Raw genomic sequence first — 19,311 nt, 5'->3', positions numbered from 1 at the left:
AACATTATATTATGTAATCGACAACTTAATCACTTAAATGCAAATGAAGACTTACAAATTGGGTCATCGTAGGCGCAACAGGTGCGTAATGTGCTGCTGCGATGATGGCACGTGGTGTCATCCATCGGCGCGTGATGGAGAGGAACCAAAGCATGTAGTCCGGTGTAGTAGGTGCGCCATTGGCTTCGATCGGCGCACCTTGGGCCAGCAGCTCTAGTCTACGATCCCAACTAGCGATGTGGCGCCAGTTGATCTCCATCCAGTTCGCCGTACCCTAATTCTTGCGCGAAATCAGGTGCAGCTGGCGTTCAGTGTCGCAAGGCGGTGGAATGCCCTATACCAACCCATATTGGCGCAAAACGCGCTCTGGTAGATGTACTTCGACAATGTCGAAGCATATGAGTGGCACAGAAGCCCTCCATGCACCTGATTAAATCTCCGAGTGCTCGGGAATAGCTGTGTAGGCCTCCGCAAGGTACGGGTCCCACAATTACCTATAGCACGATTGAAGTTGCTAAGCAAATGGCGTAAGCAAAGCCTATGATAAGCATTAGGTGGTTGCCACTCCGGCTCTTCCATGGTTGCTAAAATACCCGCGTGTCTATCAGAAATAACGCATAAACCCATCCTCTGTGTGACATGCTTACGAATACAAGCCATGAACCACGACCATGCACTTATATTCTCCTTCTCTACCAAGGCAAAGGCTAATGGAAAGATTCCCTTATCACCATCTTGGGCAATGGCAGTCAATAAGGTATGGCGATATTTACCATACAAGTGTGTGTCGTCAATGGCGATAAGAGGTTTACAATGATTGAATCCTTCAATGCAAGGTTTAAAGGCCCAAAAGACACGTTGGAAGGTCCTAATATTAGGTCTCATACACCCGTGTCATTGTCCTCCTTAAAATACTACTCAAGTGCTAACCCCGGGTTGGATAGTTGCAAAGCTTCTAAAAAGCGTGGAAGGACTGAGTAAGAACCTTCCCATGTCCCGTATATGGACAACAAGGCTTGTTGCTTTGCACACCACGCTCGCTTATAATTCACATCCACACCAAAACGATCTTTAATCATCTGCCATACGACAGATACCTTAATGGATGGGTCTTTAGCAACACAATTTATAATGACATTGTTAATTACAGAAGATGTCAGGTGAATGTGTCCAGCCGAAACATTGTCACTACCCAAAACACAAGAACCATGCTTACCCTTATACGTAACAATACGCCATGAAGATAAATAAGAATCAAACGTAGCCCTAAGTCTCCATGAACAACCCCGCTTACACTTCAAGGTAAGGACAGTTTGGTTCGAGGTCTCCGTTCTATACTCCACATTTCTGCGAATATGATACACTCTGATAGCTTCCAACAACGCTTCCTTGCTATCAAACATCATACCCTTCTCAAACTCTCTGTTTTCGATGTATGTGGTATCACAAGCCCAAGTCCTCCATGAGTTGTCCTCCTCATACTCGTCTAAAGGTGGACATAGGGCGTAAGGTGTAGGCGGAATGATTGTAGGAATGTTGTCTAGGGTCATGTCATTTTCTAGCGCATCCTCATCGACATTCACATCGTCCTCAGAAGGATCGTCAATGAGCTCATTACTCTCATTTCCATCATCCCAAGGTCCCATCTCAACAGTTTCTCCTAAGTTAAACATTGAATCAATTGGAACTTGATTCGTAGGGGGTTGAGAAAAAGTACAAGATGCGGAAGGAATGAAAGGATTAGGAGTTTCCTAAGTTAATATAGGCATAGGGGTAGGAATAGGATTAGAAGCAACTACATTCTCTAAGGGTACTTCTTTTACGTATAACTCCAAAGAGGCAATTTGGGTGGACTTTGTATGCTCCCACATAGCATTTATAGCTTCATCATCCTCAACAGGAAAGACAATCAATTATCCACTCATGTCATATTTAAAGCTTATATTTACAGTACTTCTAGTGGGGTCCAATCCAATCTTAGAACATATAAAACGTTTAAAGTGGTTCAAATCCATGTTCGAATTGCATGCAAACAACTTACGTCTTCCCCCAACATAATGAACTTTGCCACTACTTTCTCGAATACAACCATTCCAAAAACATACTATAGTCACGCGAAATGATGTCATTTTCTACATTAATACAAACAAAAGCAACATCATCAACAACTTCATGCCCATACAAGCAAATTATAGTCATTTAATTATAATCCTTTTTGGTCTAAAAACTAACAAAGTCCAAAACATAACTAACTTCATACTTATATAATACAAATAAAATCCAAATAATAAATCAATTCATAAGTTCATAAATAAAATTGCTAATACAAACATCAACATTCCTAATAACACATAATGTACATCAAATTTAACTAATTCAATATGCACATCAACAACAATACTTCAAAAAACAACATAAAGCTATGAAAACAATTACACATTACCTTGAATATTTATGGATGATTAAGAAGAGTGTTGATTCAAACAACTAGTAACCTATATTTGCCAAAACAACCAAAATTCATCAAAACCCTAAAAATACATAAATATACTAAAAAAACGCATAAAAATTTACCTTTGATCGATCTAGAATATCCCAAACGAATTTTGAAGTGCTAAATTGAAAGAAAAACAGAACAATTGATGGATTCAAGCTAGTGTATTTGTGGAGAGTGTGGAGTAGTAGTGTGTTAGGGTTTTGAAGAACATGAAAATGAGAAAGGAAGGAAGTTGCTGCGTTGTGCAGCTTACTGTTCGCAGTTAGTAACTGCGAACAGCCATAAAGGACAAAATAGTTGTTCGCAGTTACTAACTGCGAACAGCTCCAAACCTCAGGTTTGGGATTTTCACGCTTATTTTTGGAATAATTTTAAAACTTAGATTATTTGAGTAATTTTTTTTTTATTTTTTGGCCTATTCATTTCAAATTTTCCAGTTATGGTCCTTATAATATACATATTTTCTTTTCTCCTGCCATCCCATAATCAGAGAGAATTAAGAGTGATAACATTAAGGGTCGTCACTCTAGTGAATACGTGTTAATCTAGAAGATCTAATCGCTTCTGTTTCCAAGATTATCTCTTGCGACATGGAATCAGATATTCTTCAGTTTTATCCTTTTATTTTGTTCTTCTAATTCAACATAATCGATCCTGTTTGTTAGTAAAGGTATTCACCTTTTTTGTCCCATCAAGTGGTATCCGAGCTACTCAAATCAGTAACTGGTGCGGGAGAGTCAACACTTAACGCATGGTCGAGATCCATAACTCCTAAAACAATCGAAAGATTTTCTTTCCATTCTTTAAAATTTGAGCCATTCAATATAGGAATTGAATTGATGTTCGAAGTAATATTAGCAGGATTAGACATAGCTGATTAAGAACAAGAAAAAATAAACATAATAAGTTCACATACTTTAATTCTTAAATCAATAATAATAATAATAATAATAATAATAATAAGTTTAATTTACGTCAATTTTCCATTAATATTCCATCTTTGGATGAAAATACTAACTTCTTATTGACATCATGTTTCAGTAATTAAACACTGATAATAAATAACACGTTCACTATAAAATCTTCCTTTGGGACGATTAAATAATCATATGTAATCCTTATAATTATCACATGTTTATCACAACCCGAAAAATTCACACAAGTATAATATTAGGGACCTTCTTTTGAGCCGATCGATAATAATATAGTTTATATGAATCATCATTTTATACTGTTAATAATTTAATTTTAACAAAAGAGGTCACTTTGGCGACTTATTGTTTCAATCAAATTACCTCCAGTATATATAAAACCATACTATAATTAAACTTAAATTATTCCGAATATCCTATTTTACAATAACATTAAAATTATTGTAATACGAGAGCAATTAATAATTCATAATTCCAAGAAAAAAAAGACGTGTTTCTCAAAACTTATAAGAAATTGATTTCCTAAAATATCTCCATTAAAAGAGGGGATAATTAAACCATAAACCAAAAAATTAGGAACTTAATAATTTTAGTTAAATTGTTGCAATAACCGAACAATTAATCAATTTCAACACTTAAAAAAAACTGAATTTCCTAAAAAATAGGAAACATTTAAAGAAAACCGAAAAAAAAATAACTTCCAGAAAAAAAACTGATTCCAAATTTCATTAACAACCAAATTCCATTAACAAATATAATTAATGAAATAAAAGGAAATAATTGATTTCTTAATAAATATTAGCAAAATAATTATGAAACCAAATTTTCTGATTCCAATGATAGAAAACGGATTATCAAAAAAAAACTATTTAATTACTCCATACCCACTTAATCGAAAAAACAAAGCATAAATATGGCGGCGGAAGACTTTGAGATCATGAAAATGAACGACTGGATCATGGATCATATGGGTGTTGTTTCTGCTACAGAGGATGTTCAGTTTTAGTGGGAGTTTGTAAATTCAATTTATTGAACATGTGTTGACATTTTGGTTATAAAGTTTTCTGCTGAAATAAAGTTATGATAAAGTTAGTTTTGTACCATGGTTATGTTTTTTAATAGTTTGATCTCACTATTAAAGTGGACCAGTTGGATATGGACATGTTAAGATCATTGTTTCAATGCTACACATCCACTTCATGATCTGTGTCATTCTTTTGTGTTGGTGTTATGATCATTGAGGTCTAGTTACAAAAAATATAACTAAGGCAGCTTTGGTCTATGCTAATATGATTGATGGACGAGATTGGTTTCTGATACATTACAGTTTTTGACAGTATGGTTCAACTCAAATTTGGTTTTATAATGATATAAGTTTATACAATTTTTACATATAGCCCAAGTGGGAGATTGTTGGACCAAAGTCCAACGTTGGGTTTATATGTAAATATTTATATGTCGTTATAATTAATTAAAATTGTCTTTATGCCTTACTTAAAGTGATCTAATTAAAGTTAAAGGGTTTGGGCTTAAATGTATCAATTGGTTGTGGGCCTTAAATATGTAGAGACTCGTTTTATGACTGGGTTCTATGATGGGCCGAATACTAGTCACAAAATATTATATATATAGAGCAGTTATGGTCCCTAGAATATACATATTTCCTTTTCTCCTGCCATCCAATTATCAGAGAGAATTACGAGTGATAACATTAAGGGTCGTCACTCTAGCGAATACATGTTAATCTAATCGCTTCTGTTTCCAAGATTATCTCTTGCGACATGGAATCAGGTATTCTTCAGTTTTGTCCTTTTATTTTGTTCTTCTAATTCAACATAATCGATCATGTTTGTTAGTAAAGGTATTCACCTTTTTTGTCCCATCAATACATGGGTCAAACGTAAATGTAGAACATCTACTGTTCTACGTTTTATAGCCTGTCGGATTCACTTTGGTGTAGCTTTTGTCCTCATTGCTTGCTGTTGCATTCACTGAACAATTTGATTTAATGTGTCAATTGCATTTTTTAATCTTATTTTACTGCGGCTACTGCTTAATGTTGTTGTTGCTGCCGTTGTTGAATTTGGTGCTGAACGGTTTGCTGCTGGCAGTTTTCCCACAATGAACAGAAAGGCCTGCTTTTGTATTTACTCCACCACAAACACAACCTCAGTCACTTATCCTGTAATTTGCGCAATTCAGAGCAATGGCTAGAATCAACATATGGTGCGCAGAGGCTGACTATTGTAAAAATCTATGAAAGAATCAAAGATTACAAGATAAAAGGATTGAGAACAAAGTGTAATTCATTTCTTGAATCAATATTCTGTACATAGGAGGTCTTTACATATATATACAGATATGTTTAGGTTGTTATAAAATAACTAACTTGAGTTAGTTATAACTAACTGGTAACTAAAGTTAATTAACATATAACAGCCTATTTACAAATGTCACTATGACAAATACAACTGATATAAGGGCCTCTGATCAGCCCATATCTAGCTACTGTTGTGAAGTGCATGTATCAGCTTCCTCCTCCTTCTTGTACCTTGTATACTGCACATACTTCCTCCTCCTTCTTGCACCTTGCATACTGCATATATTTTCTGCACATACAATTGCTTCACTTGGCTGCACACAGAGGACTTCACACAGAGGACTTCTCATTTGCATAGCCGCTGCACACAGCACACAGAACACTTGCAGCCTGTTCATATGGGATCATTCTTATTCTTAACATCCCCCTCAAACTAGAATAGGTTTTAACCATGCCTAGTTTGTCCAACAATATTTTGTATTGTGCTGAAGGTAAGATTTTGGTTAACACATCTGCAAGCTGAAATTTGAAATTTGGTTGAAGGCAACAAAGATAATTTTGTTATTGTCATCTCTTTTTTTATTTATTTTGCTTGATCATGAGCTTCTCTTTTCTCTAATTAGAAGAAATACCGCCGCAAAAATAACCTATAGCAACAAAACTATTTTACCAATTAAAACTTACAAAAATTAATGGTCAATCAATGCAAAAGCAATCAAAAGCTTACAAAGTGTAACAGCAACTAGCCATACCAGGTAATGGTCATGGTTGAGGGAATTCCCGATCCTCCGTCAGCTTACACAAACTCCAACTTGACGCCTGAAATAACCAATATAACTATATAAATAAACGAATACTAGATTAAATTAATCAAAATAAAAGTTAATAATAAATATATAAATAAATACTAAATTAGACCTTGTTCCAAGTTATAACAGGATCAACATATTCTCTACCCAACAAACAATACATATACAACACAGTTTCTTGCGGATGCTCTTCAAAATCCAAGGCATTTTCATTAGCTTCGTAGAGACGGTACTTCACCCGATACCCTTGATTCACCATACCCTCTACACTGGGTTTATATATGTCAATCATGCTATTTGGAACCATTCTCCAGGTGTATGTTATAACAGATTTATCTCTAAATAGCTGAGAATAGTCAGTTGCAGCATACTTCGTTGGGTGAAAAACCCAATGAGATAAGAAGAATATCGGGGACTCAGACAAATTGTTGGAGCAATAATATTTCTTGATATCTCCAATTGTGAATCTCGTGAAATTAAAAGGTCGAAATTTGTTGGTTCTTGACAATTGATTAGTTACATAGCGACGAAGTATGTCAAGCAACTCAACGTCACCTCTCACACAATCCCCAAAAGGATACTTCGTAAACTTTGTACCGGGAATTCGACTGATTTCATTTCCCCTACTTTCCCGTAACTCACTTCGGTAATTCCCATTCCGAGCCATAACTGATGAATAAAAATACAAAAATGTAAATGGATCATACATATCAATAAACCAACTAGAAGTCTAAATAATAGTTTACAAACTCCACACTTAATACACTATATACTCCAATTTAAATTTATACTTGAAAAATCAGCCAATAATCAACATTCTTGACATAAATAAGCTACCAAATCAGAAAATGCAATAATCTGTTTAATACTATGGTTAGGTCAGTGAAGGATTCAATATATATACCAAGAAAATGCAAGAAAATCTATATATATTCCCAATAATTACCAATTTTTAGCAATTAATATACATTTTCAGCAATAATTAATATCAATTTTTATCAATAATTATCAAATTACAGTTGCATTTGGATATTTAGATTTCATTTCAAATTGTTAAATTCGATTCTAGAATTTCAATTCGAATTGTTATGTTAAAGAAATTTGAGAATTTAAATTCCAAAAAACTGTTTGGGAAAACATAGAATTTCAAACTCCAACAACTGTTTGGAAAACATAGAATTTCAAATCTTAAATTTCCATCTAAAAGTATGTCAATTAGTTATATCTAACTAGTAAGAGTACACAAACACTAACATAACACTACTAATCATCGATACACAATAAAATCCAATCTAACTTTTATTTATGGTGAGTTTGAGTGTTGATGAACTGTTATTTATGGGCATCAAAGAGGTTGAGGAGGAACAAAGTGGAAGACAAGCAAGCAAGGTGGTAAGTTGTTATTAAGTAGCATGACACTTAGCTGATAAAAATTAGGCACCGTCCTGCATACTTGCACACACATCAGTAATCCACCATCAACATATGCTAATTGAGATTAATTCATACTAATCTTAATATACTCAATTGTTGACTTTTCTGGAGCACATGGACACATTCAATCAATTGTTGACTTTTCTGGAGCACAAACTAACAAGTATATATTCAATGGTAGAGTACAATGCATCGAAAGACAAATGAACCAATACCAAAAAGGAGACCAACCATCAGGAAATTTTGCCATCGTTTTCAACTCTATAGAGTGATAGACCCTCAATATTCATTTCACAATAATTTTCCAAAGCTGTTGTTAGTATGCCTCGAACTCGGGATCAAGGACGTCGCGGCTCACGAAGAAATGCACGGCCCGCGAGTGGAGAATAGAAAGCTACTGTTTTGGGATACAAAACAGTCGCGGCTCGCGACTCCATGCACGGCCCGCGAGCTCCTTTACGTTTTTTGCGGATCTTGTTTTTCGTGGGTTTTTTGACGGTTACCTTTATTTGTGGTCGGTTATTTGTGGATACTTTGATACCCAAGTATCGTTCACAAAGGGTTTACTATATAAACACCCTCTTATTAGTTATAAGAGATATGATTCACAAATTGGGAGAGAGATCACAAGAGAGCCAATAATTTGTGAGCGTGATTGTAATTCATCTTGTAATTCTTTGCGATTATAGTGAAATTATTTGATCTCGGTGCCGGTGGACGTAGCTATCACATTGATAGTGAACCACGTTAAATCTCTCGTGTCATTTTCTTATTGTCTGCATTGAATTTCTTATTGTTTCATTATTGTTAATCGACCTTGCTTCCGCTGTCGCACAACAATTGGTATCAGAGCTCAGGTTTAAGTCCTTGGAGAGTTTTTTGAGTGAAACAATGGCTGGAGATTCTACAATAAGAATCGAAAAATTTACCGGGAAAAATAGCTTCGGGCTATGGCAAATAAAGATGAAGGCTCTGTTGAAACAGCAGCAAATCTGGCGTCCGTTGGCTCTAAAGAGTACTACTGCGGGGTCGGAAGACGGACTAACTGACGGGCAATTAGCAGTAATGGAGGAAAAGGCTCATTCTACCATTTTGCTAAGTCTGGATGATCATATCATCACGGAGGTCGTTGATCAGGCTACAGCAGCGGAATTATGGATGAAATTAGAGTCATTGTATATGACTAAGTCGCTGACCAACAAGTTATTGCTGAAGCAGCGGTTGTTCAGCCTCCGGATGCAGTCAGGTACTCCCTTACGGGAACATCTTGAAAAACTTAACTCTATTTTACTAGATTTGCGTAACTTAGATGTTAAAATAGATGATGAGGATGCTGCGTTGATTTTACTTGTATCTCTACCGTCTAGCTATGAGAATTTTGTTGAGTCTTTTGTTGTTGGTAAAGACTCACTGACCTTAGAAGAAGTGAAGGCAGCACTTCATACTAGGGAACTTCGTCAGAAAGCTATAGGTGATAACGGGGAGAGTGGTAGTGGGTTGTTTGTTAAGTCCGGAAAATCTAAAAAGAAGAAAGGGGTTAACAAGGGCAACAATACTAGGTCGGGTGTTGGAAACGGCAAAGAGGGATCTGGTAAGACTGCGGGGAAGACCTGTTATTACTGTAAGGAACCGGGTCACTTTAGGGCAAATTGTCCAGTGAGGAAGGGCAAGTCCCAAGCTGCTGTAGTTGAGGAAAAACCGAAGGAGAACTATAATTCGGAGGAAGACTTGGCATTAGTAAGTTCTGCTAAGTCTGGGGTTCTTTCTGATGATTGGGTTCTAGATTCGGGGTGTTCGTTCCATATGAGTCCGCGTCGAGACTGGTTTGACACGTATGAGTCTTGCAATGGGGGCAATGTTATTGTAGGTAACAATGCACCTTGTAAGGTTACGGGTATTGGGTCTATGAGATTGAGGACTAGTGATGGGCGAAAGTTGACATTAACTAGGGTGCGGCATGTCGCTGCTTTGGGGAAGAATCTGATTTCATTAGGTACTTTGGATGATTTGGGGTACAATGGAGTGTTTTTGGATGGGGAGTTGTCCATTTATCGAGGTTCGGAGTTGGTACTTAAGGGTATCAAGAGGAACACCCTCTACGTCTTTGAGGGTGTCACACTGTCTAGTTCTGCGGTTTGCGCATCGGTGTCTCACCAGGATATGACCAAGATTTGGCACATGAGGCTTGGTCATATGGGGGAGAAGGGAATGCAGCTATTGGCTAAGAGGGGTCTACTATCCGGGATCAAGGTTGCCAACCTTGAATTTTGTGAGCATTGTGTGTTTGGGAAGAAACACAGGTCAAAGTTCAGCAAGGGTGCTCACATTACTGATGATGTGCTTGATTATATCCATTCAGATTGCTAGGGTCCATCTAGAGTTGAAGGTATGGGAGGTTTCCGCTATTTTGTATCTTTTATAGATGACAAGTCCCGATACACATGGCTTAGGTTGCTTAAGTCAAAGGATGAGGCCTTCAAAACTTTTAAGCAATGGAAAGCTTTAGTGGAGAATCGACAGGGTAGGAAGATCAAGAAGCTACGAACAGACAATGGGCTAGAGTTTTGCAAAGAGGAGTTTAATCAGTTATGTGCAGATGAGGGTATTGGTCGGCATCATACCGTCAGGATGACACCACAGCAGAACGGTGTTGCAGAGCGGGTTAATCAGACACTGCTTGAGAGAGTTCGATGCATGCTCTCTAATGCAGGGCTTGGGAGAAGGTATTAGAGTGAAGCTGTGATGACAGCTTGTTATATCGTCAATAGGGGTCCTCATTCGGGAATTGACTTCAAAATCCCGTTTGAGATCTGGAGTGGTAAGTTGCCTAGTTTCCCTAAATTGAAGATTTTTGGCTGTGTTGCTTATTATCATGTTAGTGAGGGTAAGCTGAATCCACGAGCCAAGGCGGGGTGTTTTGTTGGGTACGGTGATGGTGTGAAGGGGTTTAGGATCTATTCACCTTCGGAAGGTCGGGTCATTCTTAGTAGGGATGTCACTTTTGATGAGAGCACCATGTATTCCAAGAAGAGCTCGGAGTCGTCTAATTTGGGGAAGGAAGGGAAAAACTTGCTACAGACAGATGGGATGCTCGAGATACATCAGTCATCCATTACTGATTTACCTCGAGTGCAGTTTATTGATGATGATGCTGAGATTCCAGTGCCGAGTACTCCTAAACCTGAGGTTGCTCCATCTTCTCCTAACTCTGGGGAGGAGGTGGAGCAATCTAATCAGGGGTCATCTAGTCAATCTGACACTATTCTTGAGAAACCTAGACGAGTTATCAAGAAGCCTGTTAGGTTGATTGAAGAGATGGAAGGAAGGAATTGCTTTGTTGAGAATTTGACAGGTTATGCATTGAGTGTAGCTGATGATGTAGAGTCATATGAACCTGCCGCGTATAAACAAGCAATTAGTTGTAGTGAGTCGGCGCAATGGCTTGTCGCAATGGGTGAAGAGATGCAGTCTCTTTACAAGAACAGAGTGTGGGAACTTGTGAAGATACCAGAGGGGAGAAAGCTTGTAGGGTGCAAATGGATTTTTAAGAAGAAAGAAGGGTCATCTGAATCTGAGAAAGTTCGTTTTAAGGCTAGGCTAGTTGCAAAGGGGTTCAGTCAGGTAGAAGGGGTTGACTTTGTGGAGATATTTTCACCAGTGGTTCGACATACTTCTATTCGTGTGCTATTGTCAATTGTAGCACATTATGATCTTGAGCTGGAGCAGCTGGACGTTAAGACGGCCTTCCTTCATGGTGATTTGGAGGAGGAGATTTTGATGAAGCAGCCCGAGGGATTCGAGATTCCAGGGAAAGAGCACTATGCATGCAGATTGCTAAAGTCACTGTATGGACTTAAGCAATCCCCTCGGCAGTGGTACAAGAGGTTTGATTCTTTTATGGTTTCGCATGGTTTTGATAGGAACTCGTATGATTGCTGTGTGTATCATAGTAAGTTAGATAACGGTTCCATGATTTATCTGTTGTTATACGTTGATGACATGCTTGTTGCCACAAAGAATAAATCTGATGTTGCTAGACTTAAGGAGTTGCTTAGCTTGGAATTTGACATGAAAGATTTGGGTCCAGCTAAGAAGATTTTGGGTATGGAGATCTACAGGGATCGGGCTAGGGGTAAGCTTTTCTTGACTCAGAAAAGTTACATTGAAAAGATTTTGTCTCGTTTTGGGATGGAGAAATCGAAGCCTATAAGTACACCAACATCTGTGAGCTGTAAACTGTCTTTGTCTATGTCACCTCAAAATGAGGAGGAGCTAGCGTATATGTCTAGGGTCCCTTATGCCAACGCGGTTGGCTGTTTGATGTATGCTATGGTCTGTACTAGGCCGGATATTGCGCATGCTGTTAGTGTTATGAGTAGGTTTATGGCTCGACCTGGGAGAGAGCACTGGCAGGGGGTGAAAAGGATTTTTCGTTACTTGAGAGGGACAGCTAATATTGGTCTTGTGTATGGGAATGGTAAAGAGTGTTTGGTAACTGGGTATAGTGATTCTGATTATGCAGCTGATGTGGATACCAGGAGGTCGGTGACCGGGTATGTGTTTACTTTGGGTGGTTTTGTGGTTAGTTGGAAGTCTACATTGCAGTCTTCGGTTACGTTGTCTACGACTGAAGCTGAGTACATGGCTTTAACTTCTGCAGCTAAGGAGTCGATATGGCTCAAAGGCCTTGTAGGTGAACTAGGTATCGCACAGGATTTTGCTACGGTGTATTGTGATAGTCTAAGTGCCATTTGCTTAGCTAAAGACCAAGTATACCATGATCGGACCAAGCACATTGATGTCAGGTATCATTTCTTGCGTACTGATAAGAGAGTAAAGGTAAAGAAGATCGGGACCGCTGATAACCCAGCTAATTTCTTTACTAAGTCTGTTCCATTTAGTAAGTTCAAACATTGCTTAGACTTGCTTAAATATTGATTACTATTTGATGTAATAGGCCCTTAGGGGCGGTATTGGGGAGCTCCTGTTGTAGGCGTGTTGGCCTTAAGGTGGAGCTTGCCCGGGGCTTGTGATGCAGGTGGAGCATTATAAGTTGTTATACTTGACGACGAGTATGTGATGGGTCTTGGTTGAAGACTTGTCCGGATGAGTCTTGTTTGAAGACTTATCGGATGTACGACTTATGCATGAGCTTTGCATCGGGTTTTGGCTTGAGATATGTTCACTATGTGTTGATGAGATCGTTTGCTGAATACGAGTTCTCGTCAACGTGGAGATTGTTGTTAGTATGCCTCGAACTCGGGATCAAGGACGTCGCGGCTCACGAAGAAATGCACGGCCCGCGAGTGGAGAATAGAAAGCTACTGTTTTGGGATACAAAACAGTCGCGGCTCGCGACTCCATGCACGGCCCGCGAGCTCCTTTACGTTTTTTGCGGATCTTGTTTTTCGTGGGTTTTTTGACGGTTACCTTTATTTGTGGTCGGATATTTTTGGATACTTTGATACCCAAGTATCGTTCACAAAGGGTTTACTATATAAACACCCTCTTATTAGTTATAGGAGAAGAGAGCCAATAATTTGTGAGCGTGATTGTAATTCATCTTGTAATTCTTTGCAATTATAGTGAAATTATTTGATCTCGGTGCCGGTGGACGTAGCTATCACATTGATAGTGAACCACGTTAAATCTCTCGTGTCATTTTCTTATTGTCTACATTGAATTTATTATTGTTTCATTATTGTTAATCGACCTTGCTTCCGCTATCGCACAACAAAAGCAAAAGATGAAAATTGTTAGGGTTTCGTGCAACTAAAAGGACTCGGATTGATTCCTTTGACAGAAATTAAATCAGAAACTAGATTATAGATAAACCCTAGATTATGAAATTGATATTCGATTAGTTAAAAAAGTTCTACCTCAGAAGTTGATTCAATGGAGGCGAAAGCTCAAAAGCTTCTTCAATGGAGAAGAAAAAGTTCAAAGGCCGGTTCAATGGAGGAGTGAAAGCTCACACGCGTCGCTGCTTCAATTGAGAATCGATAGTACAATTCGACGGAGGAGAGAGAGTTCGCTAATCTATTTCAATGGAGGAGGGAGTTCGCTAATCTATGTCAATGGAGGAGAGAGCTCTAATCTGCTTCAATGGAGGAGAGAGAAAAACGAGAAAGTCGGGAATGATAGAGGAGGGAAGGGAGAATTGGGGTTTTTTAAAAAAATTTTAAGGGAAATTTTGCAGTGTAGAATGAACAGTGTGGGGTATTGAAGGAAAATATCATTTTTAAAAGAAAATTCATCATCATCATACAGAGTGTATCCCGCCCATAGAAAACTAATAGGGTCTGGGGAGAGAATGAAGGCGACAATTCATATCCATAAAGAGAGCGCGGACAAAAAGTCTCTCAACTCGAGAAAAATCAAGAAAAGTTCCTACAACGAATAAGACATTTTTAAAAAGAAAATTAATATCATTAAACCCAAAAAAAGGAAAATATAAAAAAATATCAACGTTAGCCGGAATTGGATGTTCTTTGACGGATTTTGCTGGAATTTGTAATATTATAACATTGTTGCTACCATATGGAAAAAACTTTAAAAAGTGCTACCACTCACGTTTCGCCAAACCACAATGCTACCATATAGAAATTCCTTTTTTTTATTGAACACTAGCGTGGAAATCCGTGCAATGCACGATTTTTTTAGTATCAACATATATAAACGTATGATATAAAAAAATAAAGACGGATACATAATGCAGTAGAAATACCAATTTGGACAGTTATACGTATAAATTAAATCTGTAATTTTGGAAATTGTCAACAATATATTATGCATTATATTATACTAGTTCATATGCTCGTACAATGCACGAATATGTAATTGTGTGCATATACATATAAATAAAGACAATTTCTTTATAAACTAATGTTAACAAATTGATTGTGATAAATTTTAAAAGTGAAGATATTAAAAATTCACAATTGTTTAAATGATACCGATTTATATGAATAAAAAATTAATTTTGATTTTCTTAAAAAATATTTACAGTAAAAAGGAAATTAAATTAGGTAAATATATTCATTACAATAAAATTATTTAATTATCTTATCTTATATAAATACATGCTATAGCAGTTTATATCTTTATGTTATGTAATAAGCTCCATTTAAATTAAACATAGTTCATTAGATATTTGATTTTTTTTTTATATTTTAACTAGTATACAAACTCGTGCAATGCACGAAGTTTGCTAGTATGAAAATACCTATAAATATAAATTTTAAAGAGATGCAATCGTATATTATAGTTATCAAATTATAATATTAATAAAAATTATGTAATATTTGAGATAAGTTTTTATAACAACATAATTATTTCTTGATTGAATAAATAATTATTGATTATATATTCTGCCCAAAAGCAGCTATTTTTATGGTATAAACGATTTTGTGAAAAAAAGAATTTTGTCGAAATTGACACGCTTGCAAACTTACTATCCATATAATCTAACAATTCACTCATTCTGAATAAAATTAAATTCATGACAAAGCTCTTTATATATCATTTGTCATTTTCCAACAAAATTAATAATATGTATAATGTTGAAATTATTTAAATTAGATGAAATAGTTTATATTATAAAAGATACGCATTGCTAGCTACCTATATAAAATAGTTTAGATTTTACAACCAAAATATCATACAACTTATTAAAAGAGTTGTCAAATTCCACATGGCACTCTTTTAAGAAGGTTGTCCAAATGTCAAAATATTAGCGATTTGAAGATGTCCAATTGTTAGTAATTAGTATTATAGGTATGACCTTAATGATGCAGGAAAAAAGTTTATTGCATACCCAAAAATAATTTATTATTCGAAAATAATAGAATAAAAATATTCTTATTTAGTTAAGTTTTCAATATGTGTGATACGTTTGCACTTAATCTTTGCATTTTCAGAAAATTTTTATTGTATAACACTACAATTAAGAAGGTTATTTACATACTCATATATGAATAGTATTTTGTATACCTTTTATACAGGATAAAAGTGTATTGCAAAAATAATAGCTTCAAATATTCTTATATAGCTAAGTTTTCAATAGTGTGATATTATTGCACTTAAATTTTGGATTTTCAGAAAGATTTTATTATACAACTCTATAAATTAAGAACGTTATTTATATCTCCAAATATAAATAGTATTATGTACACCTATTCTGCACAAAAAAGTTATTTACATACCAAAAAATTAATTATACAGATTTTGTAACTAATTTATTACTCCTTTTTCTAGAGTTAGATTATCAAATTACCTATTTCATCTATATAATTAATAGCACCTCTTTTCCATCTACACTTGCACTTTATGTATTCTTTCTTATAAGATTTGATCTTTGTTCTCTAATGTGGTCATATACAATCAAGTTTCTAAACTATCACTTATTAAAAGCTATTATGGCTATTAACTTTTTAAATTAAATTACACAAGAGAGAGGTACTTGGAAGGTCTAAGCCAAAATTATGCACATATGGAAATTCATAGAAATGGTGAAATTAACTTCATAAATCTCTATTCTAACCAATGAAACGGTTGTAGATTTTTAATCATTTGTTTTAGTAACGTATTTATCAAACAGAAATAATTGTAAACTAATGTGATTTTTAACTTAAACATATTTAATGTTTTTTTTTTGTATTTAAATATCTTTATTAAGTTATATATATAAAATTGAATCAATGTTCACATACAATGATCCAATAGCAAATTGTTATAATAATATTATATCGATTATATAGTTATATCTTTATTTAAATATCAGATGCTTATATTTGTTAATATTGAAAAATTCGTGCATTGCATGAGTTTTTATACTAGTTACTTATACTAGTTCCTTATTTTGTCGAATTAAATTTTACTATTTTATTTTAATCAATTTATCAATATAGAAATCGAATGAATTTCACTTTACCTTATTTACTCTAAATATATTAATTTGATTATTTCACGTGGTAAACCTTTGTGAGGATGACATGTTGAATTTTCCAATCCTTTTAGTTAATTTTATGATTCTCTAATTTACTCAATTTAACTATAATTAAATGTTAGTCAAAGATACTTCAATGGTAGAGATATTGGTCAAGATCAAATGCCATGTCATTTTTCTTTAGCCAATAAATGAGTTCCATTTGGTAAACTCTCTTTCATTGTGACATTTGAAAATTTTCAAGCTTTTTAGTATAATGTATGATTAGAATTTGAAATAATAAGTTTAGAATTTTAATTTTAATACATCAAAATATATTTACAGAAAGTCTCCTGTGAGATGGGTGTATGCATGCGACGGGTCAGCCCAGCCTACTTCACACTACATCCTAATTCAACACACGTTATTTCCTTCCTTCCACTTCAATTAAAAGCCATTTTCTTCCTTCCCAGAGCAAAACAGATAATCTGTTTCTTCATCCCAAAAACTCTTCTTCTTCTTCCACATCAAATGTAATCCCTAAAAAGCTAACTATTACATTTATTCAATTGAATCAAAAACTCACAAACAACATGAATTTTGAAGATATGATGAAAGAATTTGATGTGATATCAAATCAAATACAAATCCAAACATCAACATTATTTGATCAAGGTATTTACTCTGATTTGCATTTCAATATTTATGTGTTTTAACTGGAATTAACAACCAATTGGTCAAGTTAACAATTGATTATGATTATGTTTTGGATGAAAGTTTTATTATTGACAATATAATGCAAGAGTTTGATGAAGAAAAAAATGTACTACATGAGGATAATTTACTTATGGATGAAGGTATTATAAACTTGCATTGAGGTTTCTATTGACTTCTAATCTATGAATTACTATGAATTTACAAGCGTATAATCTATGAATTTCTTAATTGTTGATCGCTAATATCTTTTCTATTGACTGATATTGATATTATCAAATGATTCATCTATGAATTTCTTAAATAGTTAAAATGAAGGTTTTCTAATTGACAAAGTGATGCAAGAGATTGATAATCAACCAATTGTGTGATGAGGATAATTTAGAAGTTTATGGAGGTATTGTGAACTTTTCTTTCAATTATAATAAATGTCGTTAAATATGCTAATTATATACTTCATTGATTTAACTGAAAATTCAACACCAGTACTTAAAGTACCATTTCCATTATTTAAACTGCCTATTTCTTTACTTAAATTGCCTATTCCTAAGCATCAGATTCCAACTCCAAGCCTTAAATCAACAATTGCATGAGTTAAAGGACCGTATTCATGACTTACATTCTTGATTCCAAGAGCATGAGTTCAAACGCACTTTCAGAATATTAAGAATCCAACACCGATACTAAAGTACCATGAGGTTGTTAAAATCGGGATTTTACTTTTAATCGGAAGCAGCTCTTAAAACCGAATCGTAAAATTGATCAATTCTAACAATTCTGCAGATTGAAGTAATTTTTGAAGTTTGTATTTAATTTCATGACATTTTATTTGTAAAAGAAACACGTAATTTCAACTATTATCAATATGTTTTACAATAATACAAAAGTCAAGGTAGTTACTTTATCATGACTTTACGTCTTCACCATTACATGATAAGCAATATAGATTACACCATCTACTAATAAAGTCAAGTATAAGTTTTAGAACAATACTGATTTAAACAAAAAAAAACCACACCAAACAAATACTCATGAGCAAAAATAATCATAAATCAATAACAAAATACTCATCAATTACATAATACTCCTCAAAATAATAGAAATAATTCCATAAATCAATACTACTACAAAATCTATTAAGAATGAATCAATTAAAATGAATTAATTAAAGTATTCAATTTAAAATGAGTAACCAAAATAATAGAACAGGCTGTTGCTGCTAAAAATCGAGTAACCAAAGTAATTAAATGATTTACACGATGAAACGAGTAATTAAAAAGCAATTAAGCGAACTGGCTACTGCTAAAACAAGGAACAACATGATGGACGAAGGTCTTTGAAGATCTGCTACTGTTGGCTGCTGAAAATCGACGAAAGTCTGAATTTAGGGAAAATGGGGAGCAACTTTAGGATTTTTTTAGTAGTTATCTGCCATGTGGGTTTTTTTAAGCATTTAGTTGGAATCGTTAAAATCGCTAAACTCGCACGATTCCATCGATTTCACCCAATTCTACCAATTCCGTGGGCGATTTTGTTGAGTTCCGATTTCGCTTGCGATTCAAGATGTTTGGCATAGCTAGAATCGTAAATCGGACGATTTTACAATTCAGATCACGATTGTATAACATTGCTACTATCTCCATTACTTACAATGCCTAATTTAAGATTTACATAGCCTA

General features: G+C 35.1%; 1 protein-coding gene across 4 annotated transcripts; it reads right to left on the bottom strand.

Annotated features, from left to right (window-relative positions):
- Nucleotides 1–5,717: 5,717 nt before the first annotated feature.
- On the bottom strand, nucleotides 5,718–14,193 carry LOC130826328 (uncharacterized). Of its 4 annotated transcripts, none has more exons than XM_057691954.1 (4): nucleotides 13,872–14,193; nucleotides 6,668–7,227; nucleotides 6,502–6,568; nucleotides 5,718–6,410 (listed from the first exon to the last, which is right to left on the bottom strand). In XM_057691954.1, exons 2-3 carry the CDS (start codon nucleotides 7,223–7,225, stop codon nucleotides 6,512–6,514), a joined length of 615 nt encoding a protein of 204 aa, XP_057547937.1. In that variant the 5' UTR covers nucleotides 7,226–7,227; nucleotides 13,872–14,193; the 3' UTR covers nucleotides 5,718–6,410; nucleotides 6,502–6,511. The 4 variants fall into 4 exon arrangements, with proteins under 4 accessions (XP_057547937.1, XP_057547936.1, XP_057547935.1 ...); XM_057691953.1 differs by having other exon boundaries at nucleotides 5,718–6,396; XM_057691952.1 differs by lacking the exon at nucleotides 13,872–14,193 and adding an exon at nucleotides 8,224–10,660.
- Nucleotides 14,194–19,311: the final 5,118 nt, after the last annotated feature.

Source organism: Amaranthus tricolor, chromosome 10, assembly GCF_026212465.1.
Source record: "Amaranthus tricolor cultivar Red isolate AtriRed21 chromosome 10, ASM2621246v1, whole genome shotgun sequence".
Taxonomy (NCBI): Eukaryota; Viridiplantae; Streptophyta; class Magnoliopsida; order Caryophyllales; family Amaranthaceae; genus Amaranthus; species Amaranthus tricolor.
The sequence above is the reverse complement of the archived record's forward strand: the minus strand, read 5'-3'. Positions and strand labels throughout refer to the sequence as shown.

Bases quoted from the DNA above. Each gene is read 5' to 3' on its own strand.
- LOC130826328 (XM_057691952.1), bottom strand. The intron at 6,569-6,667 runs GTCTAATTTAGT...TGGTTATTTCAG, and splicing joins CTGTTATAACTTGGAACAAG to GCGTCAAGTTGGAGTTTGTG.